The sequence below is a fragment of the Urocampus carinirostris genome, chromosome 14 (assembly GCF_059441175.1).
Source record: "Urocampus carinirostris isolate Australia breed hairy pipefish chromosome 14, RoL_Ucar_1.0, whole genome shotgun sequence".
NCBI lineage: Eukaryota > Metazoa > Chordata > Actinopteri > Syngnathiformes > Syngnathidae > Urocampus > Urocampus carinirostris.
This window is the reverse complement of record NC_142362.1, coordinates 4,895,253-4,907,807: the sequence shown is the minus strand read 5'-3', so window position 1 is coordinate 4,907,807 and position 12,555 is coordinate 4,895,253. Positions and strand designations below refer to the sequence as shown.

Here is a 12,555-nt window from a genome sequence, read left to right as displayed (position 1 = left end):
CATACTATCGAGCTATCATTTGATCTTTTTTGCTTGTTATCAAGCAAAATGTTGGCCTCCTTTTTAGCCAGATATCTAGCTTTGTTTTTCACTTTCTATTCAACCATTTAGATGGCTTTTTACTCGTCCAGCTAATTTCTAGCTGACTAGCTAGCTATCTTTCGAACTTTTTAGCTATCTAGAAAGCTATCAAATTATCTTTTTACGTTTTTTGCATGCTATCAAGCTAACATTTTGCTTATTATCAGGCCAGATTTTGGCATCCTTTCTAACTATCTAGGTTTTTTAGTTTTCTATCTGACTAGTGGGCTTTTTTTAGCTAGCTATCTAGCTCCCCTTTAGGTTTTTACCTGTTTACCTTTCTAGCTTTGTAGCTAGCTATCTTCCTAACTTTTTGGCTTTTTAGCAAGCTATCAAAGTATATTTTTTACATTTTTTTGCATGCTATCGAGCTATCATTTGATCTTTTTTGCTTGGTATCAAGTAAAATGTTGGCCCCCTTTCTAGCTATCTAGTTTTTTTTAGTTTTCTATCTGACTAGTTGGCTTTTTTAGCTAGCTATCTAGCTCCCCTTTAGGTTTTTACCTGTTTACCTTTCTAGCTTTGTAGCTAGCCATCTTCCTAATTTTTGGCTTTTTAGCAAGCTATCAAAGTATATTTTTTGCATGCTATCGAGCTATAATTTTATCTTTTTTGCTTGTTATCAAGCAAAATGTTGGCTATCAAAGTATATTTTTTACATTTTTTTGCATGCTATCGAGCTATCACTTTATCTTTTTTGCTTGCAAAATGTTGGCCTCCTTTCTAGATATCTAGGTTTTTTTAGTTTTCTATCTGACTAGTTGGCTTTTTTAGCTAGCTATCTACTGTAGCCCCCCTTTAGTTTTTTAACCATTTAACTTTCTTTTGATACCAAGCTATCAAATGATCTTTTTTTACATATTTCTGCATGCTATCTAGCTAGCATTTTATCTTTATTCGCTCATTATAAGGCTGGCGGCAGGAATTCTTTTTGGGACATTTTCGATTTTGGGATGAAAAATGCTCCAGAGGCAGGTTTTTATCGGTATCGGTAGGGGGAAAAAACGGTTATCGTGCATCCCGGATAGTAATTCCGACACAATTGCGAACATACGCGTATAGACGGGGTCGGGAGCACCGCAGGCAACGAAAAAGGCTTGCGCGCCTTTCCGCTGTGTTTGTAATCGCGAGCAGATGTTTGTAGCACGTGTGTGCACATATGTGGCTTGTGTGTTGTTATGGATGGTCGTGGAATAAAGGGTTTTGGTTTATTGCCAAGTGGAAAGAGGCTTTTACCCTGAATCAAGGACTTGGCGACGTTCGCTTTTATGAGTAGCTGTGGAAGGTGAGCAGTGTTCCCTCTAAGCTGCGCACATTCTTAGCGCATAAGAAAATCTAGCCAGCGCACAAAAATCAGGGCTGGAAATTGCTAATTAAGAAGCAAATTAAGTCAAAGTTACAGTGCATGAAGGTCAAAATACACGGGTTCCCCTGACGTTGTGTCCTAAAGCGGTATTTTGAAGTCGAGTGGAAGTAGAACGAAGTTGAGTAAAGTTAGTAGAGTTTGTCGGGAACCGGCTTCATCGGCTCAGCTCACTAAAAGGAACCGGCTCTTTCGGGTCCTAAACGGCTCTTCAGGTTTTTTTTGCTTCTTTAATCCCAACACGACCAAATATTATGTAAAATTATGCACAAAATGACTTAAAGGAAGGGGGGAATACAACAAAAAAGAAAAAACTATAATATATAATATAATAATGAAAACGTAGTGAAAAGCTGAGAAAAAAAGAAACAAAAGGAATAGAAAAAAAAGAATTTTTTTTTTGAAAAAAGCAAGAAAAAAAGAAAAGAAAGAAATGTAGGAAAAAAGTAAATAGAGAACAAAAAGAAAATTAAGTAACAGCTCGGGAAAAAATAAACACAATGAGATTTTTTTAAAAGGAATTTAAAAAAAAGTAGAGAAAAACACGGAAAAAAGAAGAAAAAGTTTGTGTCGCATTCAAATAATTTCCAATGATATCAAGTGAATCTTGTTGCCAACAATGTACTTCCACTAAAAAATGTGATTAGGTACAGTTCTGTATCTTACAACCGACTCAATAAGCCCCCAAAAATGTGAATATTATGCGACAAAATATATCAGGAAATAAAAAGAAATGGATATCTTGTGAAAGAATCGTAAGAACAAACAACGTTTGTAGGCCGTACAACCTTTGCAATAGTACATGAGTCAATTCATTCAAAAGAGAAAAATCATTTTGCATTGCCGGAAACTCAGCAAAATGTCAGGTTTTGGACATGTTTGATAATTAATTATCTTGCCACACTTGGGATTATGGTTGCTCACTGTTGATTCAAGCATTGCTCACCGACTTTGTGTGAACGCTCAGACCCCTGGAAAATTACAGGGAACATTGAAGGCGAGTGAGGGACAAACCAGGAGAAACTAACAATAACAAAATATGTCAGAGGTGAGCCATGGTATATTACCAAGTGCCTAACATGAGTGGCTAGAGAAGGAAACAGAGAGGAAAAAAGTAGAATATGCCTGAATCAAGGGACTCATCAACGTATGGCTGAAGAGGGCGCGTGCCCTTGAAGGACAAAGCGGCAGCTGACAAAAAAAAAAACAATAGCAGCCAGTGCCATATCATAACCTGCAGCCAATCAACTAGCATGAGTGAATAAAGAAGGAAACAGTTAAAGATACCTGAATCCCAGAATTCAGTACAGTGAAAGGCAAATGACAAATAAGGAGCAGCTAATAACAACAACAGCAGGTTGCCTGCAACCAAGTGGCTAACAAGAGTGGCTAGAGAAGGAAACCATGGGGAAAAAAGGTCAAATACGCCTGAATCCCGGAACTTGGCGACATTCGCTTTTATGAGTAGCTGTGGAAAGTGAGTGAGGGACAAAGCAGGAGAAACTAACAATAACAAAATATGTCAGAGGTGAGCCATGGTATATTACCAAGTGCCTAACATGAGTGGCTAGAGAAGGAAACCATGGGGAAAAAATGTCAAAGACGCCTGAATCCCGGAACTTGGCGACATTCGCTTTTATGAGTAGCTGTGGAAAGTGAGTGAGGGACAAAGCAGGAGAAACTAACAATAACAAAATATGTCAGAGGTGAGCCATGGTATATTACCAAGTGCCTAACATGAGTGGCTAGAGAAGGAAACCATGGGGAAAAAATGTCAAAGACGCCTGAATCCCGGAACTTGGCGACATTCGCTTTTATGAGTAGATGTGGAAAGTGAGTGAGGGACAAAGCAGGAGAAACTAACAATAACAAAATATGTCAGAGGTGAGCCATGGTATATTACCAAGTGCCTAACATGAGTGGCTAGAAAAGGAAACCATGGGGAAAAAATGTCAAAGACGCCTGAATCCCGGAACCTGGCGACATTCGCTTTTATGAGTAGCTGTGGAAGGTGAGTAAAGGACAAACCAGGAGAAACTAACAATAACAAAATATGTCAAAGGTGGGCCATGGTATATTATCAAGTGCCTAACATGAGTGGCTAGAGAAGGAAACCATGGGGAAAAAAGACGCCTGAATCCCGGAAGCTGGCGACATTCGCTTGCAAGACCAACTTTGGGAAGTGACAGTAGGAGAAGCTAACAACAACAGTGGCCAGTGGCGAGCCATATCCTGCGGATCAGTGGCTAACGTGAATGGCTAGAGGAGGAAACCATGGAAAAAAGCGGTAGATGGGTGAATTCACTTTCGCTCCGACCTGTGTGGGCAGACAGTGCAAAGTGGGGACTTGCCAAGTGGAAAGAAGCTTTTACCTAGCGTTTTTTTTTACACTTTTTATGACAAAAGCTTTTCGGGATCGTTCCTGTTTTGCCCCCGCCTTCCGGAAAAGACACGACCTTCCTTTTTCCAGTCGGTATAATGGAAAATTGTTGTCTTCCTGTCATACGCATGCATACAAAACAGAAAAGAAACGCTCCTTTGCAGGGGTTGAAATTAGCCTGTCAGCCTGAGGAGAAACATCATTCCATCATAGAGCTGTAGAGTTTTTTTTTTTCCCTTCTCTTTTTTCTTAACTGAAACAGGCAGAAACATTACTTCTTGCCCGGAGGTCAGCTGGAAACGTGGCAGCGTTCCCCCGACTCACTTGAATTCCCAGTGTAGTTTTTCCCAGTTTTGCAAAACAGGTGGGGGGATTCTTTCATCCTTTACGGATGGCAAATACATTAACTCACCTTTTTGTTATACAGTGGAACCCCGCTATTTCGCGGTTCCACTTTTGCGCTTCGCGGGTCTAAAAAATATACCTTACCTTCTCAATAACGTGAGCAAGCGCGAGCTTATGTCAACTGAGGACACGGTGTGGACACTCTTATTGTGAAGGGGAGGGGGAGGCCCTGACACAATGCTTAGTCATGGTGAGTTACCGCTTTGCTCACCCCCCCTCCTTCTTTAACTCCTCCCACCTCACCCCCTTCTTATGTGGCGCTCAGTTTATCATGGAGGAACTCGGCGACGCGACGTAAGTATACTCTCTTCTGTCACATTTCATCTCAAGTTTGACTTTATTACCGTAAATTCCGGACTATAAGCCGCTACTTTTTTCCCAAACGTTCAACCCTGCGGCTTATTCAGTGATGCGGACAATGTATGTCATTTTTCTAACAGCCGCTAGCGGCGCTCGGGCACAAAAGGTAAGATTTAGACCGGAGGAATATATGCGCCGAGGAAGACTGCAACTTCTTAGCTTGTGCACAAATTAAATTAGCGATGCAAAAAGAAAGGCACATGACGCAGCTTACAAGCTAAACGCAATCGAGCAGTCCGATAAAGAAGGAAACAGAGCTACTGCTCACACTTTACCTTGCAAGGTCTGCATCATATCTTAAGTACCGGTATCATTTTCCGTTCATTTCACCGCTGTTGTTGTTGGGCTGTGTGCTTCAATGAAGGAATAAGAGCTTGCTCTGCCCACTCCACGCAGGAACGGTGGATCCGCACTGACCGCTGCTTGGCCATGTGGCCGGGACTTTGACTCAGCCTCTTGGCTGGGAGCAAGTGTCTCGGCTTCTTGGCTTTGTAGCGTATTATGATTTAACTGATAATAGATAATGGATAATTGATGAAGAATATAGTAAGTTTATTTGTATAACCCTTAAATAAAAGAAGTCTCAAAGGGCCTTACAGACTACAGATTGCCATCATAACATCCCCTGATCCAAAACCTACATGAGGGCAAGGAAAAACCTAAGCATGAAGAAAATGAACACGCAGTAAACAAACAATAACAAGTCAAGTCAAGTCATGTTTATTTGTGACGCCCTTAATCACAAGGAGTCTCAAAGACCGCAGACTACTACGACACCATCCCCTGATCTAAAACCTACATGAGGGCAAGGAAAACTCAAAAACCTCAACATGAGGAAAATGAAGAAAACTTGAGAAGGGGACGCACATGAGGTCATCCCCCATGACATATAAGTCATAAGTCAAGTCATATTTAATTGTGACGCCCTTAATCACAAGGAGTCTCAAAGACCACAGACTACTATGACACCATCCCCTGATCTAAAACCGACATGAGGGCAAGGAAAAACTCAAAAATCTAAGCATGAAGGAAATGAACACACACAGTACACAGATATCAACATGAAATATAAGTCATAAGTCAAGTCAAGTCTTGTTTATTTGTGTAGCCCTTAATTAAAGGAAGACTTAAAGGGCCTTACGGACTATTGTTACACCATCCCCTGATCTAAAACCTACATGAAGGCAAGGCAAAAACTCAAAAACCTCAAGTCAAGTCATGTTTATAGGCGTTAATCACAAGGAGTCTAAAAGGGAAATCAAAATATACCCTAATATATACTATTTCTGTAGAAAATTAAAATATATTATACTGAGGAACATAAATGCATAAAATATTTTTAACAAGCCCCGCGACCCTAATGAGGATAAGCGGTACGGCTGATGAGATGAGATGAGATTTTTAACAAGTCATGAGTTATCCCATGCTTCACACACATTATGAAGAGGTAAAGAGGAGGCACGACCAAGTTGTGTTACTACTTCTATAGAAAATCTGAAAACAAACTAATGGGGAATGTCAATGCCTCAAATCTTTCCAACAAGCCATATCGACTCATTATTGCCGAGCTCTCCAGCGCCTCACGCACATTATAGTCAGAGAGGAGACACAACCAAGTTGTGCTACTACTTCTATAAAAAATCCAAATATAGTCTAACCAAAAACATAAATGCTTAGTTTTTCCCCTAACAAGTCAGGTCCACTGATAGCGGTCAAGCTCTTGGGGTGTCTTACCCACATTATAGAGAGGTAAAGAGGAGACAAGACCAAGTTATGCTCGCATATAGCATGTAAATCCAGATGTATTCCAACAAGAAACATAAATGATTAGAATATCTCCATTAAATTGTGTCCACTAATTATGGCCGAGCTGTCCAGCACCTCACACACACTATAAAGAGTCAAAGAGGAGACACAACCAAGTTGTGCCACTACTTCTATAGAAATCCAAATATATTCTAACCAAAAAACATAAATGCTTAGCTTCTCCCTAACAAGTCGGGTCCACTGATTGCCGGTCAAGCTCTTGGGGTGTCTTACCCACATTATAGAGAGGTAAAGAGGAGACAAGACCAAGTGTTAGCATGTAGCATGTAAATCCAAATGTATTCCAACAAGGAACATAAATGATTAGAATCTCTCTAGCAAATTGTGTTTACTAATTATGACCGAGCTGTCCAGTGCTTCACGCACGCGATGAAAAGGTAAAGAGGCGACACGACCAAGTTTTTTTACTTCTTTAGAAAATCAAAATCTAGTCTAATTAAGAACTTAATTGCTTAGAATCTTTCTGGCAAGCTGTGTTAAATGATTATGGCCGAGCTTTCCAGCACCTCGCGCATTTTACTAAGAGGTAGGGAGGAGACACAACCAAGTTGTGCTACTACTTCTATAAAAAATCCAAATGTAGCCTAACCAAAAACATAAATGCTTAGTTTTTCCCTAACAAGTCAGGTCCACTGATAGCGGTCAAGCTCTTGGATTGTCTTATCCACATTATAAAGAGGTAAAGAGGAGACAAGACCAAGTTATGCTCGCATGTAGCATGTAAATCCAGATGTATTCCAACACGAAACATAAATGATTAAAAAAATCCATTAAATTGTGTCCACTAATTATGGCCGAGCTGTCCAGCACCTCACACACATTATAAAGAGTCAGAGAGGAGACACAACCAATTGTGCCACTACTTCTATAGAAATCCAAATATATTCTAACCAAAAAACATAAATGCTTAGCTTCTCCCTAACAAGTCAGGTCCACTGATTGCCGTCGAGCTGTTGGGGTGTCTTGCCCACATTATATAGAGGTAAAGAGAAGACAAGACCAAGTTATGTTAGCATGTAGCATGTAAATCCAAATGTATTCCAACAAGGAACATAAATGATTAGAATCTCTCTAGCAAATTGTGTTTACTAATTATGACCGAGCTGTCCAGTGCTTCACGCACGCGATGAAAAGGTAAAGAGGCGACACGACCAAGTTTTCTTTAGAAAATAAAAATCTAGTCTAATTAAGAACATAAATGCTTAGAATCTTTCTGGCAAGCTGTGTTGACTGATTATGGCCGAGCTTTCCAGCACCTCGCGCATTTTACTAGGAGGTAGGGAGGAGACACAACCAAGTTGTGCTACTAATTATCCTGATTCATTTTCTATGGACTTACCCCGATGCCGCCGCATGGTAACCTCACAAACATGGGACTGGCGGAACCTGAAAGCAAACAAAATGAATTAAAATGGCTGCATTCTCAAACCGATTCAGGCTGAAATGATAATTAAACGAACTTATAATGAGCAACATTTTATTATATTCGCCATATCATTATATTACGTATGTCAAGACCAGAACGGAGACAGGACCCACTTGCGTTACGTTTCTCTCAGTTTTATTGGAAGAAAATAAATTGTTGCCCCCACGATCCGGTGATCGCTGGGCGCGGGAAGCAGGTCGCTCTGAATGCGGATGGGGGACTTCCGTGGCGAGCGATGGCGGTTTTGGGAACGGAAAAACGGGTCAGTAGCCGGGACAGGAGAGCAAAAACGCGGTCGGGGTCGGAACCGAGATGTGAGTCAGGAAAGGAGAGTAGACGTGGTCAAGGACAAAAAAGGTCGAAAGCTGGGACGGGAGAGTAGACGTGATCAGGATCAAAAACGGGTCGAAGCTGGGGGACAGACAGGAGCAAAAACAGGTTGGAGTCAGGGTTGAAAAAAGACTTGCCGAGTGTAAAGTGAGGTTCGCAGACGGACTGACAAAAGGGGACGGATAGGATTGGGTTTAAATAGGGACAGAGAGCCAATCAGAGTCCGAGGCAGCGGGCACCAAAGGAGCGGGCACAGGTGAATCACATCGGTAATCATGACAACGTATTATATTTTGATTTCACAATGGTAAAGAAAAGTCAAATTGGATGATAAAACGTAAAAATAAAATCTAAGAAATTGAAAAAAAACACGTTTTTAAGTATCTTAAGTCACTTGATTTTTCATCTTATCATACTTACGAACAAAATGAGTATTTGATTTTATATAGGCTGTTATTACTTATTTTACCATTTGTTAGAAACGTTAACATTTTATTGTTTTTCTGAGTACCGTATTTTCCGCACTATAAGGCGCGCCTAAAAACTTTTTTTTTTCAAAAGCTGACCATGCGCCTTATAATACAGTGCGCCTTATATATGGATCAATGGTGTGTCGCAAAGTCTTGCAACTAACTTGCAGCCGCCGACTAGATTTTTCCCCAAACGGCAAGTAGTACGCGGTGTATGCTGGGATTTATTTACCGGCGTTTCATTGGCTAACCAATGTGTCAATCATCATTTGAATCGATCACTATTGGTTAAAGTTATTCGGAGGTCAAGGGGCGGATCCTTTTTATCATTTACAGGCTGGCATTGGCTAAAACGGTAAAACAAAGCCTGCAATTGGCCGAAAAAGATGAATGTGAATAGCACGTTGGGTTGACGGCATACAGAAAGCATTTTTTACTTTTCTGTATTTGTAAATATTTTATTCTCCTGGATTTACTAAACTCACGGATATAAGAGGACCATGGTTGCACATTATTATTGAACACAAAGACTTCAGTCAGCTACTCTGGCTATATATTTTCCCTGTATCTTGTTTCAGACTGAACTTGATGTTTCTGTGATCAGCGGTGCAGATAATGGATGGAATGGAGTGTCTATTTTTAAATTAAACTCAATTCCAAGTGTTTATTGTCATATATACAGTAAAGTTGCGAGCGAAAAAGAAAATAGAAACTAAGGAATGGTTGGCATTTCTTAAATCCCAAGACTTTAACCTTCCGAATGATGGAACGATGTATTTGAGTGACATCGTACGGACACTGTTTCAGTATATGTCTGAGACATGTATTTGCTTCTTTGCAAGCTTTGGGAATGTTAAGGGGGTAATAAGTTGGACTGAATCATCTGACTGTTTTGTCCACGTTCCCATTGTAGCGCCTTATAATCCGGTGCGTCTTATGTATGTCAAAAATAGGACCAAAAACTATTTTTTCGGGGTGCGCCCTATAACCCGGTGCGCCTTATAGTGCGGAAAATACGGTATTTATTTTAGTTTTGTCATGATTACTGATGTGACTCAGCTGTGCCCGCTCATTTGGCGCCAACTGCCCCGGGATCTGATTGGCTCCCTGTGAGTATTCGAACCCAGTCCTGTCAGTCTCCTGTTGTCAGTGCCCTGTTGTCAGTCCGTCTGCGAACCTCAGTGTACACTAGGCAAGCCTTTTTTGACCCTGACTCCCATCTGTCCCGTTTTTGCTCACGTCTGTCTCCGGCTACGACCCGTTTTGATCACGACCACGTCTGCTCTCCCTGTCCCGACTTACAAGGTGTTTTTGATCCCGACCACGTCTGCTCTCCCTGTCCCGGCTTACGACTCGTTTCTGACCCCGACCACGTTTTTGCTCTCCTGTCCCGGCTATCGACCTGTTTTTCCGTCCTTGACACCAAACTTAACGCAATTTGGTCCCGTTTCCGTTCTGGTCCTGACAAGTTTAATATTTTCAATCATTAAATCCAGTATTTTCATTTCACCTGGGCTTTTTTTAGATTTATTTTTCCTTTTTTTTAATATCATTTTTTCAAAATGTATTGCATATGTTTTTCCAAGTAATTTTTATTTTATATTTTTTATATATCATATCTAAAATGAGTATTTATTTTTAAAATAGGCCGGATTTTCCTTTTATATTCAGACTTCTTCATTCATATGGTTATTTCTTAATTTTCTATCTTTTATTTCGCTTATCATTTTAATAATTATACAACTTTAATTACTAATCCTACATACATAGGTGTTTTTTCCTTAATTTATCATATTTTTGGCATATTTCTTATTTTTCGAGTTATTAATAAATTAGGCTTATCAGGCGTAAATAGCACTCTGATTAATTTGAGAATTTTTCAAAATTAAATAATTATAATGAATTATAATGAATATGGCTTACAGTCCAGTTTTTGCCGGAGCGGGTTTGTTCCGTAGAGCAGAACGTGAGCTTCCGAGTGGACCGTCTGGAGCTCCTCCAGCGTTGCTTTCCTTCCGCGGATGCACTAAAAACACAAAAACAGATCAAGATCCATGGTCATAGGTGCAGGTCCACTGTGAGAGAGATAAACTAAAAAGAAAAATCCGGAAATCACAATGCATGATTTTTTAACAATTGATTTGTGTGATACAGCTGCAAATAAGTATTTGAACACCTGAGAAAATGAATGTTAATATTTGCTACAGTAGCCTTTGTTTGCTATTACAGTGGTCATAGGTGCAAATCCACTGTGAGAGAGATAAACTAAAAAGAAAAATCTGGAATTCAAAATGATTGATTATCGCTGCAAATAAGTATTTGAACACCTAAGATATTTGGATGAGAGAGAGGGAAAAAAGTAGTAAAGGAGAAGAGCGAGAAAGAGAGAGAGAAAAAGTGAAAAAGAAAAAGAAAAAACGATAGAAAGAGAGAAGGTAAGCCAAAAAATAAGAGAAGGAGAGGAAGAGAGAGTGAGAAAGAGATTAAAAAAAGAGAAAACGAGAGTGATGGTGGAAGAGAGAGAAAAAAGAAAGAGAGAAGGAGAGTCACAGAGATAGGGAGAGAGAGAAAAGAGATGGGATGAGAGAGGAAAAAGGGAGCGAGAAATAATAAAAGAGAGAAGAAAGAAAGAGAAAGGAAGAGACGGAGAAGTAGAGCAAGACAAAAAGAAAGAAGAGAGTGAGAGAGAGAGAGAAGGAGTGAGAGAGCGAGGGTGATTAAGGAAAAAAAGAAGAGAGAAATAATTAAAGAAAGAAAAAAGAAAGAGAAAGGGGGAGACAGAGAAGTAGAGCAAGACAGAGAGGAGCGAGTGAGATAGAGGGAGAGAGAGAGAGAAAGAGAGAGAGAGAGAGAGAGAGAGAGAGAGAGAGAGAGAGAGAGAAAGGAGTGGGAGAGCGAGGGTGAGAAAGAAAAAAAAAGGAGAGAGAGAAATAATAAAAGAAAGAAAAAAGGAAGAGAAAGGAGAGAGAGGAGTAGAGCAAGATGGAAAGAGAGGGGAGAGTGGGGGAGAGAAAGAGAGAGAGGGAGAGAGGGAGAGAGAGAGAGCGAAAGAAGGAGTGGGAAAGCGAGGGTGAGAAAGAAAAAAAAAGGAGAGAGAGAAATAATAAAAGAAAGAAAAAGGAAAGAGAAAGGGAGTGACAGAGGAGTAGAGTAAGACGGAAAGAGAGGAGAGAGTGGGAGAGAGAGAAAGAGAGAGACAGAGACAGAGACAGAGACAGAGAGAGAGAAAGAGGGAGCGGGAGAGTGAGGGTGAGAAAGAAAAAAAAGGAGAAAGAGAAATAATAAAAGAAAGAAAAAGAAAGAGAAAGGGAGAGACAGAGGAGTAGAGCAAGACAGAAAGAGAGGAGAGAGTGGGAGGGAGAGGAAGAGAGAGAGAGAGAGAGAGAGAAAGAGAGAGGGAGAAAGAAGGGGTGGGAGAGCGAGGGTGAGAAAGAAAAAAAAGAAGAGGGAGAAAAAATAAAAGTAAGAAAAAAGAAAGAGAAAGGGAGAGACAGAGGAGTAGAGCAAGACGGAAAGAGAGGAGAGAGTGGGAGGGAGAGGAAGAGAGAGAGAGAGAGAGAGAGAGAGAGAGAGAGAGAGAAAGAGAGAGGGAGAAATAAGGAGTGGGAGAGCGAGGGTGAGAAAGAAAAAAAGAAGAGAGAGAAAAAATAAAAGTAAGAAAAAAAAGAGAAAGGGAGAGATAGAGGAGTAGAGCAAGACGGAAAGAGAGGAGAGAGTGGGAGGGAGAGGAGGAGAGAGAGAGAGAAAGAGAGAGGGAGAAATAAGGAGTGGGAGAGAGAGGGTGAGAAAGAAAAAAAAGAAGAGAGAGAAAAAATAAAAGTAAGAAAAAAGAAAGAGAAAGGGAGAGACAGAGGATTAGAGCAAGACGGAAGGAGAGGAGAGAATAAGGGAGAGAGTGAAGGAGAGAGAGAGA

General features: G+C 40.4%; 1 protein-coding gene across 4 annotated transcripts in view; it reads right to left on the bottom strand.

Annotated features, from left to right (window-relative positions):
* Positions 1-12,555, bottom strand: part of LOC148352521 (histone deacetylase 4-like) — a 96,399-nt gene that overhangs the window by 35,419 nt on the left and 48,425 nt on the right. For all 4 annotated transcript variants that reach the window (XM_088353046.1, XM_088353047.1, XM_088353048.1 and 1 more), the window contains exons 15-16: positions 10,566-10,668; positions 7,756-7,802 (exon numbers count right to left, since the gene is read on the bottom strand). In XM_088353046.1, coding sequence (XP_088209172.1) covers positions 7,756-7,802; positions 10,566-10,668 — 150 coding nt within the window. The remainder of the gene's footprint in view (positions 1-7,755; positions 7,803-10,565; positions 10,669-12,555) is intronic.